Source organism: Xyrauchen texanus, chromosome 20 (genome assembly GCF_025860055.1).
Source record: "Xyrauchen texanus isolate HMW12.3.18 chromosome 20, RBS_HiC_50CHRs, whole genome shotgun sequence".
Taxonomy (NCBI): Eukaryota; Metazoa; Chordata; class Actinopteri; order Cypriniformes; family Catostomidae; genus Xyrauchen; species Xyrauchen texanus.
This window is the reverse complement of record NC_068295.1, coordinates 31,838,248-31,863,455: the sequence shown is the minus strand read 5'-3', so window position 1 is coordinate 31,863,455 and position 25,208 is coordinate 31,838,248. Positions and strand designations below refer to the sequence as shown.

Genomic DNA, 25,208 nt, shown 5'->3' with positions numbered 1-25,208 from the left:
TCAGTAGCGGTGTTTCCCTGTACGTAAAACTCTGGGATTCCCTCAATGTACGAGCGCATATACCATCGATATTTTACAGTGGTGTTTATAAATGGGTATAGTTTCTAGTGTATGTGGTTTTCCCACTGAAATGTTTTGTTGACTTGTTGTTTGGCTCCATTCTATGACATTTGTTTATATGTGTGTTCCACGCACATGCACACTCTTCAAATACCTGTTAGAATGCCGCTTATGTGTTTACATGACCACATAAGCAGCTTTCTCAGAGAAACCTATGTGTGTTAAATGACTTTCTCTTAATCCCTTAAACGGCATAAGGAAATTGGCGTTCTCGCTTACATGACATTTCAGAACTCCACTTTCTGCAAAACACTGGAATAAACCACATTCTTAAGTTCATGTAAACTTGGTCAGTGTCACAAGGCAAGACCCCCCATAAAGTCCAAAGTCACTTTCAATAAGTAGAATTGGCAACTATGTTTTGATTTTTCTTAGAAAGAAGACTTGCATAAATGTGCAGACATGTCACAGAAAGCAGTAAAGAAACATAACAGGAAAATATCAGGATGTAGACTTTGAAGTATAGTGAATCTTAATAGTTGCATACCAGATGAGATAAAAAGCAGGATTACAGTGCTTCATTTAGAATGCAATGATTGCAACAAAATGCCTTATCTTCCAATTTATAACATAACATTCCAACTGGATGGCATTAAATCTTCTCATTTTAAAAAAAACACACAAAGAACATGCCACTGCCAGTAGAGCCCCTGTGATTAATTTAGGATTATTGTTCTTTTTTTTTGACTGATCTAAATCCCTAGAGGCTTCGGTGCATACAAAAGCTTGTCACCTCACTAAAATCTAGATAGGGTCAAAGTTTAGAGTCGTACATGGGAGTTTAAAACCAAATAGATGAGAACAAATACGTCAGCATTTCCGGCTACAGTCAGATGGATATTTTATCCAATAACAAGTGTCACTGTCTGGGCTTTTAGAGATTTTAGCATTGTAATTCAAAATAGACCTCCAGATAGATTCAGTGGCATTACTCTGATTGTGCTATAAGAGATGGTTATCTCTTCCTTTCTGAGCTCATATTTTCGATTTTTTGATCTCAGTAATTCTCTATCTTAAGTACACCTGAGTTTGCACATCTTTGTAGTTCTGAGAAAGCTTTAAATTCTGCGTTTCTGAAATTAAAGTAGTAGGATCACAGGATTAAGAGAATCTAAAATCATGATCTCCAGCAAGCTTCTAGTTTTTCGGGGCCCACGGGGCGCTCTAGTCACTGAAACTGTTCAAGAGAACCGAAGGCGCAAAAAGTCGTGTGGTGACCTGTTTCAGAATGGTTATCGTGTGAAGTTGGGTCCAGGCCAGAGAGTAGATGGCAAAGTGAGTGACAGGCAGAGCTCTATCTCTTCGTGCCTCCATGTGCTGTATAACTGGGGTAAGAGATTCATTTTGGGGAATACATTTGCTCTAATTGTAAGATGTTTAGGTTTGCTTGTTGGCTGTGTGTGTAAGATATCTTTAAGTTTTTTTTTTTTTATGTTTCTGTGTCCTGTTTCTGAAAATAACACTTCAAACTTACTGTAAAAATGATTTTGGCAGTGATAAATCATTCCAAGGAGCTTTATATAAGAGCATTTCTTTTTTATAGTTTTTGTGAGAATGCAGTATAAGCAAAGCAGATAATTTGAGGTGTGTGTGTGTGTGTGTGTGTATATTTGAAGAGATTTGTTTTTGAGGCTGAAAGCAGGACACAAATGACTGTTTATGTAAGAAGCCTGTTGAAGCATGTTATATATTGTTCCCTAATCTGCTCCCTGATGTGCTCATTTCAGCACCTACTGTATTTCTCACACATACACACAATTGTGAGTGATCTTCAGCTGTTCTTTCTCTACTCAAAGCCCTTACTAAATGGTAAAAAATGTCTTAACATTTCCTTCTGGGGTGAAACTCGGACAATATGTTAATAAAAAATAAGAAATTGTGTTTTGAATAAAAAATTAAGTCAATTTATGTGATTATATTTTTTATACTGTGACATTTTTTTCATGACATTAAATGCATTTTACCCTCAAATTCTCATTGTCATAATGCAAAAAGATCTTATTTTTGATGTGAAAAAATATAGTATAATCTTATATTTCAGTGTAAAAAATATGAGATATAATATACAGTATTGTTTAAATAGTATTTATAAATCATGGTAGGTATTGTTGCACTGCCTTTAATTTATGATAATAAATTTGTTTGCAGTTTTTTACTTTAATATATATATATATATATATATATATATATATATATATATATATATATATATATATATATATTTTTTTTTACAATAATTTAATTCAGAAAATGGGTGTTCCACAAAAAACTAAAAATAAAAGGGAAAAAGCTAAAAGAAGAGTAAAGCGTCCAGAAATATTACTGGAATAAGAATTTATGGTTATCATAATTTTCTTATTTATGTACTGCTAGTAGGGATTTAAAAAATAAAGCATGTTCAGAATTGGAAACTGCCATACTATTCTAGGAATGCAGTATGTACAGTATATTTATTTGCAAGATGATAACTCAACTAATCTTGCTCATTTATACATGCAGTGTAGTGTGATCATATGACAACAATTTAGTATACTACTGCAAAAAAATGACATTTGTCAGATATCATTATCATTGCACACTGCACATTGTTTCTCATACTATATTTAAATACCTCATGAAAGCAATAATGGAATTATTTTGCTTTTAGTCCTTGTGTATTAGCTTTGAGGCCATCTACTGTATATGCAAGTATACACATTTAAAATTTACAGTATTTCTCCTCTGGGAAATGGACTGAATGTAATGATGACTCATCTTGCACAAAGGGGTGTATAACATTTCCTATCCAATAAAATATGTTCTCTAGAATGACAATGTCCTATTTCCCACTGCCACCTACCTACAATAGTAAAAAGCAAATCATGGTACAGTACATGGCTGTTACTTTTTCTTTTTTTTAACTAGACTATTGGCTAAAAACAACAAAAAAAAGTGAGAGAGTGAGAATTTCTTTTTTATATTCCCTTCAATATGTCCTACCATGACTTCATGTTTCAATAGGACAAACGAAAAGTAAAAAAAAACACTCTTAGTCTGTTTCAAAACCTTGGCATGATCCCGATGTGAAGGCTGTTGCAAAAGGTAGGTATCTTAATTATGCTGCCTAAAGATTTAAATTTTGGTCAAATTCTAAGGTATCGCCATATGTATCCTTCCTCTGCTAGACGATGCCAAAATGCACTGTGATGAGCTTGGTGGAAAGATTAATCCAAGAGGGTGGACGAAGCAAGATACATTTTGATTATAGATATATTTATAATCCATTCAGTGCTGAGAGGTATCAATAAAATATTTAAAATAATAGAAAAATGAAACTGAAAAGATGTGTGTGCAATTTACATATATTTTTGCTCATTAGAGTATTGCTTCATTCCTCCTGTATCACCTGTATTGAAATCAGATGCGAGCCGAGTCTTTGGTGCATCGAGTCTCCGGTGCACTGCACGTGATGATCGCTATTTGAATGATGGCTATTTGAATGATGGCTATTTGATGTAGAGCATTCCAAATCTGTCTCTTATGAAGTTCCTACCTACAGCTGCGTATGTAGGCAGGAGACAGTTTGGAACAGAGCCACTGTATATAGTGCAGTAGGAAGTATGCTTGTATTCCATTCCAAACATGGTGAATATTGCACCTTACTCTTAATCTCTTGTCAAGAGATTCAATGATCTCAATGATCAATTTCTGGCTTTTTTTTTTCTTTTCTTTCAGGTCTGAGGTTTCTAAGGGCCTTGAGATTGATACAGTTCTCAGAAATTTTACAGTTTTTGAATATCTTAAAAACAAGGTAAGGCCGACAACATATCACGCACATCTCACTTTTAAAAACTCCACAATGGCATCAACCTACACAAAGTCTTTATGACAACTCCTTAGGCATCTCTGTTGTCCCTACCGTCGCTCATCTCTCAGCTCTGCGGCTTTGACCCAGGATGTCTGCAGGGTTTATAGCAGAGCAGAATGTTTTATGTTAATCCCCCCTGTGTGCATTTAGTCTGCTGTAGGTAAGAGAGCAGGGCCTCTCTCTCTTCAGCCTGACGAATGCAGAAGTGTGACGCAGACAGTCCTCTTATTGATTTCTCCTGCAGCAACCTGTCATACACATGACAGATGAGTGCCTCCTGACAGCTCAGTGGTATTGCAGAAATATGTCAATGAATCAAAAAGAAAGGGAAAAAAACAGTCAGCACCCAATTCAGTGGTTTTAAGACTGCTGGAAGTTTCATTTATTTTAGCTGCTATCATGTTTTATCCACTAATATTTCAGTTGAGGGAAATTGCTCAGATATATCACACTTAAATGACATGGCTGTTGACACAACATTGCTTTTAAGGGTTCAACAATACAAATAGTTTTCTGCTGTAATTTAGATTTTGACTGCCCTGCCAACAATTGTTCCTGCTATTTATGACCCCACCACAAAAAACATGACATAATGTAACTTTATAACAGCTATAATTCATACACACACTTTTGCTGGAAAATGAAGGTGATTTGTTTATAATTTGAACCCATTCTATTTTATGCTTTCACTCAGTGTTATAATTATTAGCGAAAACTAAAAAGTAACTATGTTAAAATTTTAAAAATTTATCATTTTTGTTAACCAAAAAAAAAAAACTGACACTTAACTAAAATACAATTTTCATGACTCTAAAATGAACTAAAGTAAAATAAAAATATACACAAATTAATTTTAGGTTTAAAATTAAACACAGTATATTATACAATTTAAATCCTTCAATTCAAATTGACCTGCCAAATTCCACTAGTGACAACACTACATGCCCCTGAGAAATGTAATGCTGTTAAACATTGAAATTATATTATTCACTTTGGCAGCCCTAAAATAATAAAACTAAAATAAAAACTAAATATACTGAAAAACTAAGACTGAACAGAAATGTAAGCGCAGCGTAGTTCTAGCGGGAAGACTAGCTGCTGTACATCCATTAGCTAGGTAATTCCCAGCCAAACACATGTAAGCTGTTGCTTTATAAGTCTGCTCACAATCTATCGCATTGCTGTTTCAGTGCGCTAACACGGCAACCTCCACCACCCCACCACCACCAGTTGCGTCCCATCCTGCTCGGGGGTAGGCTCCTCGCCCCTGCCTCCTATCTCCGGCAGGATATGACGGTTCCGAGTACAACTTCTTTGCACCGCTAGATGAGAACTACGCCAAAGAGAGACATTACTTTTCTGTTTTATATTCATCAAATGAATGTCATCTTAAATCTCACTTAAGTATGCGAGTCTTCCTGATAGAAATGAATAAACAAAAAATAACTGATAATTTAACTGTCATTACAGTGTTATTATTGTTAATGAAAACATAAACAAAATCTACATTTTCTGAAAAAACTGAAACTACACTGAAATTTGAATAAACCCAAAGCTAGCTAAAATAAAATAAAAATGAACACAAATTAAATTTAGTTTTTGTTAGTCATACACAGTATACACCGATCAGCCACAACATTAAAACCACCTGCCTAATATTGTGTAGGTCCCTCTCATGCTGCCAAAACAGCATCAACCCGCATCTCAGAATAACATTCTGAGATGATATTCTTCTCACCACAATTTTACAGAGCGGTTATCTGAGTTACCGTAAACTTTGTCAGTTCGAACCAGTCTGGCCTTATCTGTTGACCTCTCTCATCAACAAGTCATTTCTGTCCACAGAACTGCTGCTCACTGGATTTTGTTTTTGTTTTGTTTTGGCACCATTCGAAGTGAATTCTAGAGACTGTTGTGTGTAAAAATCCCAGGAGATCAGCAGTTACAGAAATACTCAAACCAGCACATCTGGCACCATGCGATTATCTAATCAACCAATCGTGTGGCAGCAGTGCATACAAGCATGCCGATATGGGTCAGGAGCTTCAGATAATGTTCACATCAATCATCAGAATGGAGAAAAAAATCTGATCAATGATTTGATCTTTGACCTGGGATATTCACACACAACAGTCTCTAGAATTTATTCCGAATTGTGCCAAAAACAAAAAACATCCAGTGAGCAGCAGTTCTGAGGACAGAAATGACTTGTTGATAAGAGAGGTCAACAGAAAATGGCCAGACTGACAAAGTTTACCGTAACTCAGATAACCGCTCTGTACAATTGTGGTGAGAAGAATATCATCTCAGAATGCTGACCTGATATATGGGTTGGCGTTGTTTTGGTAGCACGAGGGGGACCTACAAAATATTAGGCAGGTGATTTTAATGTTGTTGCTGATTGGTGTATACTGTGTATGACTAACTAAAACTAAATTTAATTTGTGTTCATTTTTATTTTATTTTAGCTAGCTTTGGGTTCATTTAAATTTGGTAACTAAAAAACTAAAACTACAATAAAAGCAAAATATAATGAAAACTTAGAAATATACTAAAACTAAAGTCCATGAAGTGAACGAACAAATTAAATTAAAAATGCAAATTGAAAATATAATAAAACTAAATAATAAAAAAAAACCTATTATAAGATATAGTGTCAATGCAGCACTGGCCTGACAGGTCCGTCAACTGTCCTGAACCTCTTTCATCCATATTGTTAAGCCCTGCATTTGCCCCACTGTATTTTTTCACCATTGGGATCCCACTGTCATTTGATTTGTTTGCTGCTAACTTGTGTGTTCACTCCCAGCGAGCAGTGTTATGGCAAGGTGCGGCTGCAAGTGGCCTGCTCGTGTGTGTGTTGGCTCAATAGATGACTGACTGATCTGTACGTCAGTGTGATGCGTTTCACTTTGAGAGGTGTGACGTAACTCTCGTCTCTCACAGTAATTCCATCAAGCTGGTGAACCTGTGTTCCATCTTCATAAGCACATGGCTCACTGCTGCAGGATTCATTCATCTGGTGAGTGAAAAAACACACACACGCCTCTCTCTACCCATGCCTCTGGAGAAACTCACAGGCAACAGTGTACATGCATATTCTTGGGAAGAAAATTCTCTAAGTGGGCATCACATCTGTCCCTCTGTCATCCAGTATGTGGTTTGTGTTGTGGTTCATCTAAAGATTCAGTATTTTTCGTGTTTTTATCAGGATGCGCCAGAGGACATCTGTGCCACTAGATGGCAGCAGAGACTCTGACAGCCACTAAATCCTCAGTTTGGTTCCTCTCACAATTAATCGTTGTGATTTTATATATGGACAGTAGATGGCTGTAGGGGATAGTGTTTATATCCGGTAGTAATTCAATGCACAATTCCCTTCCTGCAGGTGGAAAACTCAGGAGATCCATGGGAGAACTTCCAAAACTCCCAACCGCTCTCATATTGGGAATGTGTGTACTTATTAATGGTCACTATGTCCACGGTGGGATATGGAGACGTCTATGCAAGAACCACTCTTGGACGCCTTTTCATGGTCTTCTTCATTCTCGGTGGTCTGGTAAAATCACTTTAACTCTTGTTGGCACTTGTGTACACCCCTGCACCAATCCCATACAAACACTTGCCCTACTACCATGTGAATCTATAGCATAAGAAAACACCTGTGAATTGACTCCCCTAACTGTCATCTGTCCACAGTCTTCATAATGGCCCAAATTAACATGCTGTTTTTCCCACATTATTGTCCACTGTCTTTGTAAAGTTTGCGTCCACCGTAAAGATCCATTTCCCTATTTTACCATTACAGCCCAGGTTAATATGAAATGTACATGTATTGCTTTATGCTGTATGACACAGCTTTTTTCACTCCCACCTCATTTGACTATATGTTGCATTGCCTTTAAATTAGTATGTAAAGATTAGTGGTCGACCGATATATCAGAGGCAATAAATCAGCCGATATTTGGAATTTTTTCATTATCGGCATTGGCCGATGCGTTTTCCCGTTTCTCGATTCATTTCTTAAGCCACGACAGTGCTGAGAATCACCAGTTTGCACATGAAGGAGCCATCTGAGATATAAATGACCAATTACAGTTTGTTTTGTTGTTACGTGCCAACGTGATACCACAATAATAGACTGCGGTGCAACACAGTCTCATTTAAACGGTCCCTCATATTAGAGCGGCGAGAGACGCGTATGAGCACTTGATGTTAAGTGTTCGAGAGTTTCATTCTCTCTCTCTCTTTTCTCAACAGTTCCCTTTAACTGTAAACAGACTTGTCTAATGATAAAAAGGAAAATATTAATAAAACTGCTATCATATATGTCTACAAATATGTGGATATCTCGTTTTATACAGATGTAATTCACAAACCTCATGAAACTTGCACAAATCCGTTTTTTTTCTTCATGTGGCGCGCTCATATATATTTCTCTTCTCCAAGCAGGCGATCGGTGCCATGTAAAGAGGAAGTGGTCACTAGATCAGCTACCCTGCTCTCTGGATATCGGCATCGACCATTAAAATGTTGACCACTAGTAAAAATGTATTAAGATGTAATGTATTTTGACAGATAATGTTGTTGATATTCTCTTAAAACAGTTTTGCGGTTTCAGGAGATCCCATCCTTCTGTTTCTCTCCCCAAATTCCAACAAACACAGTGGCATGGGGATGGCCCATAGTCCTGCTTGATTGTCACCACAGCAATGGCAGCTGTAAACACTTTGATACCACAACAAATTTAGGTGATGATACGGAAATATATCGTTTGAGTACAGTTATTTAGATGATGATACAGAAAGTTTCATTTCAACCAAATTGTTGCACATTAGATACAAAATATTTAATATCACAACACATTGGGTAAATTAATAAGTAATGATATAATAAAATATAGTAAAATAATGTTTTTGGCATGTTTTCCAAATATAGGAATAGTCTACACATGCATAAAAATGTGGTATCATCTACATTATATAATTGTATTCATATAAAATACATTTTGTATTATTGCATCAAAAACCTAAATACATTGGGTTACACAGACTTTACAATGCATCTTTTTTAAGGGTCAGACCAGATAGAAACATGTTCTCTTTTTACAGTGCATAGTAATAAACAGCAATATTTACATATTAAAATAAATAAATAAATAAATGCAACACAGGGTCTCACACATAATATTTTTGAGTGATGAATGTTGAGTCTGTGTTTTGAACAGATTCATCAAATTAGAAAGTTTAAAAGAATTGATTTATGTTAATGAATCAAACTTTCCATTTTGATATATCACCAGTGCCCAGGGAGGAAACAAACTTAAGATGAAGGTATAGATCATCCACAGACATTGAGAAGGTCCCATATGAAGTTTATACAGACATAATGCAAGACAGATGCACTCGACTTCTATCACAGGGCAGAAAACGTTCCAGCTGTCCAGGAGTTTCCATTGTAATGTGTTATTTCTTTGATTTGGGGAGGACTGGAAATAATCACAGCTCTGCTGCCTTCTTTATATCAGGTGTTCAATTAATGACTTCAGTATGGAAACATTGTAAACCATGAAGTCTGATCAGGCAAATGTCATAATTCATCAGAGCCCCAGCGAGAGGTGAAGAACAGCATAAAACTCAAAAAAGTGTCATCCTAAAACAGTATGGAGATAAAACCGAACTTTAATGAGGCTGCAATCTTGCAAAACACATCCAGCTCATTTAAAGATCACTAATGAGTCTTAATGCGCTTTGCAGCTGTGGGCGATCAGGCTGAACTATTCAAATCAACTTGCCACTGCATTAGTGTTTGTTGGACAAAACATGGCATGTAGGGTTTTTTCCTCTTAACAATACTTTTTTTTGGTGCTGTCAGAGAAAAATTGGCAGCACCAACAATTTTAGGATTTTTCTACCGAACCTAAAAAGTGACCTTAAAAACTAGTGTATTCTCCTAAAGATTTGGCATTTTTCCATGATTCCATTTTCCTTGATTAAAATCATATTGTGAAATGGGGATCATTTTTGTCATCTTGCAGTCCTTTAATTTAAGAAGGACATTGGAGTTTTTTTATTTAAAATTTTTTATAAATTAAAAAATACTCAGATTTTGAGAAAAAGTCGGGTGGACAAGTGCGTGCCCCCTCACGGGTCTCTCCGCTCTCTTTTTTAGTCTCTGCTTCTGTCTCCTATCTTTTCCTTAGGCCATGTTTGCCAGCTACGTCCCTGAAATCATAGAGTTAATAGGAAACCGCAAGAAATATGGTGGTTCCTATAGTGCAGTAAATGGCAGAAAGTAAGTATTCCAGGTGCCTCTGTGGCTTCAGTCACAGCAGAACCCCTCTTTGCATGCCCTTTTCTTTTTCTGTTCCATGCATGTAGGCCATGTTTGCTCGGTACGTGCCAGAAATTGCTGCTCTCATCCTTAATCGGAAGAAATATGGAGGGAGTTATAACTCGACACGAGGCAGAAAGTAAGTCAAAATCCAAATCCAGGTGTGGTTGTGTGACTCAGATGCACCCTTTTTCGGATAGAGAGGGGGTTAGTGCAGACAAGCAGTAATAGACAATAGAACGCATAGAGAACAAATGAATGTCACACTGTGACTGGAGACCTTGGCCATTAAAGCCACATGTCCATGTATTTTGCTCTGTGTCTGTGGCTTTGCTGTAACTGCTGCATTTTAATTTCTTTACAGTCTCTAGAGCTTTCATGAATACTGTTTATTTTCCATCTGTTGTGTGCTGCTAGAATCAATGTGTTTGTCTCACATTTGCTAGATTCCCTCAGGCACTGTTTCTCAACCCTGTTCCTGAAGGCCCCTCCAACACTACACATTTTGGATTTGTCCCTTATCAGACATACCCATTTCAGGTCTTGGTGCACTCTACTTAGTAGATGATGAGTTGTGTCAAATCTTTTAGTGGCTGACTAGACTGAATGCATTCTTGTGCAACGAATATAACAGAACGCAGGTGTGTCAAAACACGTTTTTAAAAGTTGAAGTGATTTTATTTACTTGACATAGCATCTAAAAAAAACACAATACTCCTGTGCGAGAGATTAAAAACTGAGGTGTGGTACAACAGTCAAAGACTTTCGTCTAACAGTCAGAGATGTCTATGTCAGATGTGAGTGACTCTGACTTTATCTGGAATGCTGCGTTAGATTAGGAAACATTCAGAATAATGTTGGGGGCCTCCAGGAACAGGGTTTGGAAACAGCACTAATGTAATGGAAATGACCACAATGAAATAACTTCCTCTTGCTTATATAACTTGTTTTTTTTGACACTCAAATAAACATCCAACACTGAACATAGCTATCGCAACAGCTTCAATGCTGTTTATTTAGTCTCATCATTGTCATGTGTCTATTTCTTTATTGTTCTTTGCTTTAAGTTCTGCTCTCCATGCTTCATCCATCTCTTGCATGCTCTTTGTGACTAGATGTCTGTTGGCTGCTTTTACTGGTTATGCATGCTGCAGTGAGAAAAGGCCTCTGTGGCTGTTTGTCACTGCTGGCCTCATCTCTGACTCTGGCCCTGATCTTCAGTCAGCTCGCACACACCCTCAATGCCTGGATGCCTCAGCTCTCGCACTGGAGCTGCTCTATTGCAATTGGCTTGCTTTTTTGCCCCGCTTGGTACATTTACCATCTTCCGTTTTTATTTTTATTATTATTTATTTATTGTTTATAAAGTTGACCCCTGAATGTGAATGTGGATATTTTGAACCCCCAACTCGTATCTGGCTCAAACACTGCCCTGTCATCAGCACAGCGATTCTCTCAAACATTCGCATTTAAGTTCTCGAGTATTTCTCTGTCCCAATCCATTTCACTACGTGAAACAGACACATGGTCATGTCCAGCTTTCATCATCTGAATTTGAGGGCAAATACTAAGCTGAAAGAAAGCCATTAGGAGCCCCTTTGTTTGATGCCGTTTCCCTGTCAGTGAAACAAGATTGATGAAATTTTATGTTTGGCCTCGGCCCCATGTTTGGATTCGCAGTCTGGTGTTGAGAGAAGCCCTTGTCAAAAGAGCTGTGCCTCTCTTTTTCTCTCACTTTCTTTCTCTTTGGTTATGCATGCATCTGGTTGCAATTACAGAAAGCTCCAGCTCTCTGGCCAAGCAGAAAGACAGGCACCAGGCTTTGCATTATTGTTTATATATGCATGGGACTGTGTGCTTATGAATGGACACTCCGCGACACAGAGATAAATGTGTCAGGAAACTTATTTCCTCTGTCAGCACTTTTCCAACAAGCTCAGGCTGGTGCAAAATACATAACTTTGAAGTGCAATTCTGCATAAACACAGAAAAGTTCAAGACCCTCAAGTTTTTATGAATAAGTCAGGTAGTGTTTATGAATAAGTGTTGAAGGCTTTATAGATGTAATGTTGATTTTAGAAATAGTCAGTGTAGAGTTTAGCTTGAATTAAAAACAAATGATAATGGTTCCTTTTCGATAGAAGCATGAAAATGGACATTTAAAAATATCAAATTTTGCAGAGGATCATATGAAACAATTACTCTCATCATATCTTTGGAGTAATATTTACTACACCTCTGTACATTTACATTTAGTCGTTGAGCAAATGCTTTTATCCAAAAGGATTTACAAATGAGGAACGAAAGAGGAACACGTAAACTTTGTATTATAAATCATGTCCAAACCTGATTGTCTCTACTTAAAATGTAATTGTATTACTTGCTCTTCTGTATTAACAGAATATCCAGCAATTTCAGCCCTCTATGTGGACATCCGTACTGTTACTGTACACTAAGATCAACCAAGTTCGGCCATGGTGCAGGGCCTAGCAATAGTTTTAAGTGTAAATTTTGTTATTGAAACCATTCTGCATCCAAAGTTGTGATGTCTGTTGATGTCAGTGTGTGTGCAGTGTAGGATTGAACCGTCAGATCTATGACTTCAATATAGAGCAACATTCCATTGGAATGGCCCAGGGTCTCTGTGGTTTCCATTACAGCACCACCAAAACTGAACGAGTGGAATCAGAAACTGACATAAACCCTGAGTGAACTCTGAGCTCATGCACGTCCTCTGAGCTCCTCCCCATAATCTATGCCATGCCAAGAATGTGCACTCCCTACTCCTGGAGATCAGGCCTCAGTTGGCATGTGTGTGCATGTGAGAGCTGAAGTGGCATATAGAAATGCCGTTACTGATATGGCTCTCATAACACATTAAAACGAGTGTGATCAATAGAGGTCCAGTCATCTGGTTTCTTGACCTCTGGTTAGGTGTGTATGGGGAACAATCCATGCGTTGCTGACAGTCTGATGGATATTCTGTGATGTTTGATTTTTTATTGCAGTGAAATTGTCCTGTTAGTTATATGATACTGAAAGATAACAGGATCTTCTATTTATGGATAATTTAATTTATATGGAATTCATATGCAGGCATATGTTTCCATCACAAACTAATTTGATTGATTATGTGTTCCGTTAAAGCTCTTTTTTTTTTGTTCCAGGGCACTTGCTTACAGTGCATTGAGAAACACACACACAAAAAAAGCGGAATATCTCCAGTATATATGTCATGCGCATACAATACAGCTAACTGCATAGTAGGGCTATGCCCAATATATCATATAGCAGTATATTGCAATTCTTTTTCTCACTATATTGCATCTATACTATATATCCTTGTATAGAGATTTAAATTTATTTATGGGTGGTTCTTTAACTTTGGGCACTTTTAGCACTGTGAACATCTAGAAAGTGAAGTCTCGTAAAAATATTTTCACACTCTGAATAGTTTATTGAATTTGTCTACTAACAGTGTATGTACATCACATGATATTTATGTAAGTTTTTCTGAAAATAAATTCCCTAATGTTGTAAATTATTTTTTTTTACTTTTCGTAATAAAATGGCTGCCTCCTCTTTCTAAGGCTAATTTGATACCTAACATTTTATGTATCCTAAATAAACACAGTCTATATAATATTTTAACACTTTTTGCATAATTAAATTACAAAATGACAGCTTGATAGGATATGGTGCCCTGTAAAAATAATCTGTGTTATTTACCTTTTTCTGTATTTAATGCTCTTCATTGACACTTTTGTTGACCTGTACACAAAGGTTTGTAAAAACTTTAAGGGGGAACATTTATGAATTATTTTCAAATATTAAAGATTGAATTATTTCATGAATTATTTCACTCTTTGTTTAGATTATCATAATTTTAACCATTAAATAATTTATGATTTTATTATGTATTTTCATAGTTTAATATAGAAAGTCTTGGTCTGGGACAAGGCCATTTATTATTTATTAAAATAATAACATCTGTGCATAAAAAGCATTTGAACAGTACCAAAAAATAAATGATGAATGCTTGGTCAAAAGTTATATAAAGTCAGATACAAATAGACCTTGATATATGAGAGAGAGAGAGAGAGAATATAATTTAGATATATTAGTTGTAATAAAATGCACCCCTGGGAACTGAAATTGCCTGAAGTTGAAGAAACATCCTTATATTTTCATTTAATTTTTTCTACAACCCCATGTGGACAACATATGAGGGCCGTCTAAAGCTCTGTTCTTTTTGTATTCAAGTTAAGTACAAACATGCACTCCTTTCAGCAGGTGAAGTTCTCCTCATGACTATCATTTGGAAGCAACTTTTTCTAAAACATTGTTGATTATAAGTCTGTTATGATCGTGGAAACAGACTGGGGAACTGCATATTCTATTTTTCGGTCGGCTCAGTTTAAGGATTAGAGCAGTATCTATGGTGTCGCTGCTGAGGATGATGTTCGAGCTTGTTGTTTTTAGTTTCTTCAAATGTTTGATTATTATTTCCATATTTTGTTTTCTTAATTTAAATTTTTTTTTAGAGTGCATGCTGGGTAACTGCCCTTCTGCATTTGCTTGCTGAGTTTGTGCACAATTTAAGTTTATTTTCCACCATTTTGTGCAAAACATTGTGTTGTAATCCAAGTGTTCTCTTCACTGTGTGTTGTTCACAGTACAGTGGTGTTATTGTATATTTTTTACTTTTAGTTTAAGACAACTTAATTTTAAGTGTGTAGATTTTAAGTTGGTTTAATTGTTTAAACATTTTTAAAATGTTTTTTGTCCACTTCTAAAATGTTCATAGAATTTATTCTAAGTGCACTTAGTACTTTTTTAATCACAAACTAATCCTCTGCCCTAATCACAATCAAAGCCACAAGACGAAAATATAGCGCAACGAATGCCAGACAAGTGGTCAATATAAATAGATTCTCCTTTGCTTTTTTAATGGAAACATGGCTTTCTTTCTCTGTGCTACTGTAAGTTTTAACTCAAGCACAGAAAAAGTGAAGAAGGTTTTTGTATCCTATAATGACATCAGTCTGATATAAGCTGTCACAGAGTGTTTTTGGCCATGCCAGAGATTCTTTTTTGATGTTATACAGTTAAAAGAGTGAGAGCATTGTCATGCAAAGCCCTCAGATTCCGCTTAAGCTCTACAGAGGGCATTTTTGGAACTTGGAAAACATGAATAATGTGTCTCTCATCAAGGCACCCCTATGCCAGACGCTGTTGGCTTTACACCAAGTCATCAACTCGACAGGGTCCTCTCATTCCAGGACAGTCTAGCGTGCAATTACTACCACTCATTAAATACACGAGGCCAGATTTGTGAAGACCATTATGTCTGATAGCATCCAGACTCTGCTGCAATAAAGCCTCATTGGAGTCCTTCTGCAAAGAGAGATCCACCTAATGTTTGCCATGGATCTGAGCACAAATAAGCACAACAACTAAGGGTGCACATACACTCAGATAAAAGTAATTTCAACCTGTGTACTTTGTCTAGTCTTGAGCACTTTCTGTCTACTTAGGGGAGATATTGTTTAGGCAGATTTAGATTGATGATCGTGCATGGTTAAAGCTCTTAATACTTTCACCACCAAGTAATCCAGCATGGGAATGGAAGCGATCTGCAAAGCAAATGGCTACAGCTCAACTCATTTACCTCTTGTTGCATGCAACTGTGCTCTACAAATAAAGCATTGTTATTGCTCTGAAACAGCAACAGATGTAGCCATTAATTTGTTACAATTGTAACAATGGGCCAGATTATTGCAAACTTGTAAATCTCTTGAGAACAACTTTGGTGTGTAATTTAAAGTATAGTTTAAAGGCCCAGAATGAACGAAAAAGAAATCTGAGGTAATGTCTGGAGGATGACTGGTTACCAGTATGTTCAGCAGCTGTATGAATGAATAGGCGCCAGTTCCAAACCAGTCTCTTATGAGGTTCTATCTTGGTTAGAATGCTGCCTTTAAAGGCAACTGCTCAAATAGGCAGTATATATAGTAAGGCAGCTTATAGGTTTTGGGACTGAGCTCTTGAGTGAAACTAGATTTTGTTATGGAGACTTGACATATGAGTGCCAGAAGACCATGACCTTTGAAAGCAAATGTTTGTTCCATCTGATGTATCCCAAGTTTTTAATTCAGTAGCTGTCCTGGAAGAGAGAGAAGTCACGGTTTGAGTTCACAGCAGCCACAGGTCACAAAACAATTTAAAAGCTTTTGACAGGAGTTCCGATACATGTCAATTTGTATTGAAATACATGTCAAAAATTGGTTACAGAGACTTATGCCTTAAGAACATTTGACAATCTGACATTAAAATGTAAGATTACATTTTGTTTTTACTGAAAAGTTTAAAGCATTTAATTTAGTGTTTAGGGCTTTATCAGAACATGTTTGTTATCATGTGCTGTTAGGATTAAAAAGGGCAGTGAATGTTATAAAGACATGACATTTAATGTTTTCAAGACATTTTTGGTTGACTTTATGCTCTTTTTTTTAGGGTGTACCAGATTTTTGTTTTATTTTGAGTTGCACTCTTTAGCTGAATTTTCCCCTTTACAGGCACATTGTCGTCTGTGGTCATATCACTCTCGAAAGTGTTTCCAACTTCCTTAAAGACTTCCTACACAAGGACAGGGATGATGTCAATGTAGAAATTGTTTTTCTTCATAAGTAAGTACAATTCCCTTTGGAATACATTTTAAGGACTTGATGGAAACATTTATCCAGTTTTAACAGTTTAATAGCCATGCATTATTAAGAACAACAAATAAATCAGACCAGAGCTTAAAAAAATATATTTTTTATTTTAATAGGAATTTGGTGTGTATTAAAGGTGAATTCTGTATTTTCTGAATTGCCTTCTGTCCATTTGATTGGCCTGACTGGTTAAAGGTTAATTATGTGATGTTTATTTTTTTTGTTATTCAAAAATTCATAAAAAATGTATTTAACACTTTTTTTTATTATATACCTCTACTATGATGAACATGTTTTACATTTATGAATTAAAAGTAATTTAGATTTTTTTCTTGTATTTAAAGTAAAAAGGTGTCAAAGTGTGAAAAATAACTAATTATAATGATAATAAAAATCTTAATAAAAGATAAACACATTTTTACAAAAAATGCTGGCATGAGTAGTTTGAAATAATCTTTAATAATTAATTATATTTAAGTAATTTCACACAAGCAATCGTGCTATATGGCCCTACATCAGCAGTGTTGATGTAGGGCCATATAGCATGATTGCGTGTGTGATATTGCTTATATACAACAGTTCAATGAACAAGTAAATTTAAAAAAATTAGGAAAAACTGAGTACGGTCATAAAAACGCATTTGTGCATGAAACTACTTTGTTATGCGATGGATCACAATCTGCCGTTGCTGGTTCAAAACAAATGATGCGTCCAAGCCTCTGTTAGTAATTAAAAAATGTCACTTCAGAAATAGTATCACGGCTTGTGCTGTTTCTAACAAGTTATTGGATAAACAAGGATGGATGTGAGTGTGAGAGAGAGAGAGAGAGAGAGAGAGAGACAGACAGACAGAGAGAGAGAGAGACAGAGAGACGGTACTTGTGCGATCACCTGTTGCCACACCCAATCAGAGATGCTGTCAGCTTTCTGGAGATCAGGTTTCTCTGGAAAAATAACCATCCAAGCGGGGGTAATTCTCCCTATTTCGCAGTAGCCAGTGAAACAGTCTTTCTCTATATAAACCACAACATCCTTTGCCATTTTGAACAGTACTTTTTCTCCTATGTGGAAACTCCAGTAAGAAGTAATTAGTTGTGTAATGAATCTGTCTGTTGTGTCTCTCAGCTGTGATGAGCCACAATGCTGAAGTTGTTAGTTTAAAGCAGTTTAAAGCTATTTTCTAGCTGTAGTTATGTAGTAGTAATACGAGCGATCATGGAGTGCTGTTGTATGTAAATAATGACTGACGGATTCACATCACGTCACCAACTGCTCATATTACACACAAAAATGATCATTTGTCTCCACCTGCTGGCTAACGTATGTAATGTAAAAATATAAAATGAAAAATACGTGTAAGAGACACTTATACAGTAACTCTTAACACATATGCACTACTCTTACAATTTAGTTTAGGATGACGAACACAAGTGGAGTGATACACACACAATGAAGCAACCGAATACTGATGGTGACAGACCATCAGTACTCATGGAACATCTCTTGTCCAATCAGATTCGAGGACCGGAACAAACTGTTGTGTGTATGTGTGTGTGTGTGTATATATATATATATATATTACATAATAGTATAACAGTTAGTTGTTAAAAAATTATTATTAAATTACTAAATATTATTACAATCTCAGGCATTGTTACCAACACGCAGGTAGCCATTTTGTTGTCATGTGACAAACAAAACCATAACACCCCTTTAGACCCTCATGACTGTGCACACTCCACCTTTAAAATTGTCAAAATCACAGAGCTTTACCCTCTATCTGTATCTTAACAACACATTATATAACATACATTTTCTTTTTTCTGTCATTTCCCCTGCATACTCAAGTATTTCCCCTAATCTTGAGCTGGAAGCCTTGTTCAAACGTCACTTTACTCAGGTGGAATTCTATCAGGGATCGGTCCTCAACCCACATGATCTAGCAAGAGTAAAGGTAACATTTCACATCAACAGAAGTGTAGATTGCAGAATGAGCATGTTCTCTTAGATTGCTATGTCAATTTAATAAGCATGTAGAACATAATCATACAGAATTAGAAAAGGTGACAGACAAGCTGAATAATTTCATTTGTCCATTGCAGGTCGATTAATGTAGAAATTCTGTAGTAATAATGCAGCATGCTTTTAGTTTTGATGGTGCTTTAGTGGTGTTAGTGAATACTGTGACTTTTCCTTTTCTTTTTCACCTTGACAGATCGAGTCAGCTGATGCCTGCCTGATTCTTGCAAACAAATACTGTGCAGACCCCGATGCTGAAGATGCCTCCAATATCATGAGGTCAGTTCTGTGACGGATCAACCATTTCCACATTAGCACATTATTTTTCCGAAGTACAGACATTTTATTTTGAGATTTGAGGGCAGTGTCATACATACACTAGAGTCATTCTTCAGTAAAATAAATGAATTGAAAGCTGATATCTTTCACCCTCTGCTGTGACAGGAAGGTGTGAATGAGATACTCAGAATTGCATCCAGTTCAGCTTGTTTGAAATGTGAAATATGAATCATGGCAAGTGTCTGAGTGCTTTTTCTTAGCAACTAATGTGTTATACAGCAGCTTAATATGGAAATAAATTCTACCCCACACTTAAAGGACCAGAGAGAATTTTAGACTGGATTTTTTAAGGAATGCTCCAAGATCCACCACATATCATAGACTCCTCTATTAAAATGAAAGATGAATTGATTTGCATTCACTTAGCATTTTTTTTTATCTATAGTGGCTTATGATATATAGTACTTCATACCAGGACAATTCTCCTGGAGGTTAGGCTTTAGCCAACATGTAGTCAAAATGAACCATATTTGCTTCCATTTTCATCAGTGGTACAATATGAATACCTGCTTTTCATGATGCAGTCCATCCCACTGGAGTTTCATCCTACATCATTTTTTTCTTGAATATTTTGTTTCTCTCAGAAATAGGTTATTGAAGTAAATGGAATGCGAATGTTGACTTAAAATTAGGGATGGACATAATTAATCGAGTACTCGAAAGTTTGAGCAATGATCGATCATGAATACAATGATCAATAATAATCATGCGTGTTGTGGCTTTTCACTAAATACAAAATTCAGTTGCAACTATACACAAACATGTCAAAGAGATGCCTTTTTTAATTTTGAGATTATATTATGATTTTTTTGGTGGTACCTTGTGGTCTGAATCATCACAGCAACAAGCTCCAACACAGCGCACCGTCGCTTTCTGTCCAGGGCAGAGATAGCGCTCAGCACTCTGAAAAAGCTCACACACACCAGCCAAGTTCTTCCTTTCAAACTGCTGGATGGTCTTCGAAACAATTTTCTGCTTAACACAGCAGATTAAATACGCGATGGTTATGACATCTCCGAACAAGCCAACCGCATTTTGCAAATACATGCTTCAGCAAGCCACGACAAAAACAGTAGTGCACTCGTATTACATTAATTACGGTAACCTGAAGGTAGAGCAGAGAGATGTGCTTTCTGAGCATTTTTTTAAATTGAGATGGCCAGCAAGTCTTCACATAATGACAAAATATGATGAATTATACCGTGACTATGCCAATTTTTTTGTAACTTTTTGTAACGGACTACATTATAGCAGCTTGTAAAAATGATTATGCAACACTGGAACAACAATTAGATGCAATGCAGAAGCCAAAGACATCTGTCTGACATGTATGTACATGTGTATGTGCCCCCACCCTTGAGAAGTGATTTTGAGTACTCAAGATGCCCAAAATGTCCATCCCTACTTAAAATGCCTGTAAAGTTATTCATGCTTGTTTATTCATGTGTTTCTTTTAATTACAGAGTAATATCTATCAAGAACTACCATCCAAAGATCAGAATAATAACTCAGATGTTGCAGTACCACAACAAGGTAGAAATTGAATTTTATCTGTTGGTGGGTCACGTCAAATCAACCTAATGAAAAATAAACAAACAAAAAGAATAGATACAATGTACAAAGGGGCTGTAAAATTGGACATAAACGTGAAATGTTACAGTGAATATTGTGTCATACAAGAACAAGCCCAATTTTACAAAGTCACACATTCAAATACACATTATAACATGATTTTCTTCAGTGTCTATTCTTGATTACAGCAACTTGCACAGTACTTTATATTCATCAGGAAAAACTGGAAGCAGGAGATTGATGTTTTCCTTAATGACTTGATGGATGTGTTTTGTTCATGGGACAGTTCACATGAGAACAACTGAATGTCAACTGCAGACAACTGTTTAGAGGGCTGTCAGAGAACTCGCTACACAGATACATTATGTTTCAATGAGATATGACATATAGTGACTTGCTACTGTTATGAGATTTGAAAGAATTTTATAATCTAACAAGATATATAAAAAAATAACAGTTAAACCCATGAATAAAACCGTTAAACCTCCATGAAATGTTTTTTTCAAGCTTTTTGTTGCTTTTAGTCATACAGTACAGTGCAAAACATTTAGGCCCTTGTGAAAAATGTTGCATAGTGAGGATTTCTTCAAAATATTATGCCATAAATAGTTTTCATTTATCAATTAATGTCACACAAAGTCCAGTTAAGAAAAAATATAAATCAATATTTGGTGTGACCTCCACCAGTTCTCCTAGGTACACCTGGGAATAGTTTTTCTTGGTTGTTGGCAGATAGGATTTTACAAGCTTCTTGGAGAATTTGCCACAGTTATCTATTTTCTTATCCATTTATCTATCTCAATTGATTTGGTCTCTTTATGTAATCCCAGACTGACTCGGTGTTCAGTGGGGGTCTCTGTGGGGGCAATGGCATCTGTTGCAGGGATCTGTGTACTTCTGTTCTATTCTAATTGCAAAAAGAATGTTTAGGAATCTAAAATGTATATTTCCTGTTGACACTTAAGCTGAAGATATAAATAACTATCTTAAGACAAATGTTTTGTGAAACCTCTTAATTGCCTAAAACTTTTGCACAGTTACAGTCTCTCTCTTCTGGGTAAAATGGACCCACAATATGAATGGCTTATCTTGCACTATACAGTTTTTTTTGTCCAATCAAATGCTCCTTTCCCTTAATACCAACCTGCTTCTGACCAGCTAGTAGCAAATGACAGCTGTGACATAAATTAAAAGCTGTTGGTTGTTTATAAAAAGGGATACGCTCTTTGAAATGTCCCGCCCAAACTTCCTTTTTCAATAGGAAATAACTCTGCAAAGGAAATAAAACTGCTCATCAAGCCATTTGATGGTGTCTTTAATTTAGTACAAAATCATGAAATTTTTAATCTCAGTAAATAAAGTATTTCTTTCTGATTTTCATTGTTGTAGTTGTTTTTCTTTAATATGCTTGGTAGATGTTGCAGCAGGGGACAATGTTAACTTTCCCTTGTCTTGATTCTCGTCCCATGTGTCCTCAGGCCCATCTGCTAAACATTCCCAGCTGGAACTGGAAGGAAGGCGATGATGCAATCTGCCTGGCCGAGCTGAAGGCAGGCTTCATTGCCCAGAGCTGCCTGGCACAGGGCCTGTCCACCATGCTCGCCAATCTCTTCTCCATGAGGTCATACATCAAGGTACCGTCGTCCCTGTCAGCCCTTTGGCTTTGATAAAACCCAAAAAGTAGAATCAGCCTCCCTCCAGTTCATTCCAACTTCAGCTCAATCACCATGGCCATTACAGTATTGTGTAAATCATCTTCTGAGCCCTGCCGTCTCATTTGGGACTTGCTCGGGACAGCAACACAGTGATGTAATTGCCATAATGAGGTAATTTAATTTAGAGTCAATGGCATGGTGGAAGTGAGGATGTAAATTAATGTTTTTTTGCTCTTTGCTCTTACTGTCCTCCTGCATGCTGATAGAGCAGGGAAATGCGAACCATGTGTCTACTTCATAGCCAATATGAATGGAACCCCAAATCCATCTTTAATTTAAATTTAATTGTTTTTTCATCCAACTGAAGCAGACTGCTCAAAAAGTCGTACAGATATAGATTTTACATTTACATTTAAGGCATTTTGAAGGTACTCTTATCAAACATCCAAAGAACTTTGCAAAGTCTTTGAGAATCAAATTCACATTATAACTTAATGATTTTCTTTTCTTGAATGTATTATCCCACATTACGCGGATGGTGTTGTATTTAGAAAACACTTGATATAAGAGTCTGAAGCCTGAGTAGCCATGGCTGCATGGTTATTGTCAGGTGGTTCAGATTTGGATGGATTTCTTCTGAAAAAAGTGAGAGAGAGCAAGTGATCATGCAGAAGAATTTCACAGAGACTGTAAAACTTATTCTCAAATCCACAAGGGGCTATATTACTTTCTTGTTTTTTTTATGACAGTGCACGCTTTCAACATTGAGAGCAACATTCTCATGCCATAAAGCAATGAGGAATGACTTTCATAATGACTGTTTAAATGTGATATGTGTGGAAACATCTGCAGGGCACATCACTCTTCCCTTAACCCCTTAAACATTGGCGGGTCGAAACGGGGGTGCTATATCGTGAAAAAAGATTATGCTTAAAACATTAAAGTCTTTGTATACATAAGTTTAAAGCTTAGAACCTCAACTTTTCAGAGATAACATCACTTCCGCATTTATGTCACTTAAAATAATAAAATAAGCCCAAAAACATTTGCATTGAAAATTATATTGAATTGTTTTGCCCTAATACCAGAGTTACAAAGATTTTCAAAAGAATCACAAAGCAAAATGTACTTGTCTGTAAGCTTGCTTGGCTGAATAATCCAATGTTCTATATTAGATGTCCAGAACAAAATATGTCATCCAGAAGGAAAAGCATGCAATACAAATGATCAAAAAATATGTTTTCTACTATTGATGATAAAATGTCTTCTATCATTGCAAAAGGGAGTATCTCAGCTTTCTAATGACACCTAAACTGAGCTTCTAGTCCACTCAGAGGCTAATATAATCAATGAAACAACAAGGGTAGTGCTTGAACTCAAAATTAGACTGAACGTCTATGGACGAGCATGCCTGTGAGGGCTAAAATGCGTTAGAGCGCCACATACATTTCAGATCTGTATATTGTGATTGAAAGTGAAAGAGAAGAAAATATTTTTTCCAGTGCTTTTCCAGTGCTTTCCAGTGCTTTTTTTCAAGTGAGGTAGAGTGAACATAACCAGTATTACATGTGTACAAATTTAGGACAACAACAAAAATCTAACCTAAGATTATAAACCCATACAATATTATTTATGAATAATTTGAGATTTGTAATTTTTATTTGTGCAATTCTCTGAAAAATTTGATTTTTTTTTTTCAATTTGTTCAAAGTATATATGAATGGTGAGCTTTTAAATTTGAGTGTAAAAAATAGTCCAATTTGCAGTCCAAAAATGCATCAGAGTTTTTTTAAAACACAGAGAGAGATCCCAGACCACCCATGCCAGAGTACAGCCTACCACACACAACCTCTTTGTCAGACTAGAATTATGCAGTACACCATGGTATCACCAAAACCCTTCTTTAAGACTGTCAAACAGGAACATTCATGATGTACCATCCTTCTGCTAAAAGATATTGTGCCTGACATGTATATTAATATAAATAGTTGACCTCTGTGGGTGCTGCGCAGTGATATACTTAGTATCTAGGTGAACAGATTTTTCAGTCATAACATTTACTATACTTTTAACAAGGCTAAAACACTGTATTGAGCAATCAGCATGCAAGACCAGAGCTATACGTTTTATATTATTTAACTTAAACTTAAAGGGATAGTTCCCCAAAATTGAAAATTATCTCATAATTGACTCACCCTCGTGCTATCCCAGATGGGAATTACTTCCTTCGGGAGGCCACACAAAATATTGACACTTTGGACCCAATTTGGACATTTTCACTTAGGGGTGTACTCACTTTTGTTGCCAGCGGTTTAGACATTAATGGCTGTGTGTTGAGTTATTTTGAGGGAACAGCAAATGTACACTGTTATACAAGCTGTACACTCACTACTTTACATTGTAGCAAAGTGTCATTTCTTCAGTGTTGACACATGAAAAGATATAATCAAATATTTACAAAAATGTGAGGGTTGTACTAATTTTTGTGAGATACTGTATATATATATATATATATATATATATATATATATATATATGTGTGTGTGTGTGTGTATATATATTTTAATACATTATAACAATACACTTGAAATATCTCGTTTCTCACGC

The 25,208-nt window shown here is 36.2% G+C and overlaps 1 protein-coding gene across 2 annotated transcripts in view; it reads left to right on the top strand.

Annotated features, from left to right (window-relative positions):
- LOC127660773 (calcium-activated potassium channel subunit alpha-1-like) overlaps positions 1–25,208 on the top strand; it is a 292,795-nt gene that overhangs the window by 190,135 nt on the left and 77,452 nt on the right. For both annotated transcript variants that reach the window (XM_052151187.1, XM_052151188.1), the window contains exons 6-14: positions 3,835–3,910; positions 6,914–6,989; positions 7,356–7,526; positions 10,170–10,261; positions 16,879–16,989; positions 18,865–18,970; positions 19,232–19,314; positions 20,838–20,907; positions 22,425–22,580. In XM_052151187.1, the coding sequence (XP_052007147.1) occupies positions 3,835–3,910; positions 6,914–6,989; positions 7,356–7,526; positions 10,170–10,261; positions 16,879–16,989; positions 18,865–18,970; positions 19,232–19,314; positions 20,838–20,907; positions 22,425–22,580 (941 nt within the window). The remainder of the gene's footprint in view (positions 1–3,834; positions 3,911–6,913; positions 6,990–7,355; positions 7,527–10,169; positions 10,262–16,878; positions 16,990–18,864; positions 18,971–19,231; positions 19,315–20,837; positions 20,908–22,424; positions 22,581–25,208) is intronic.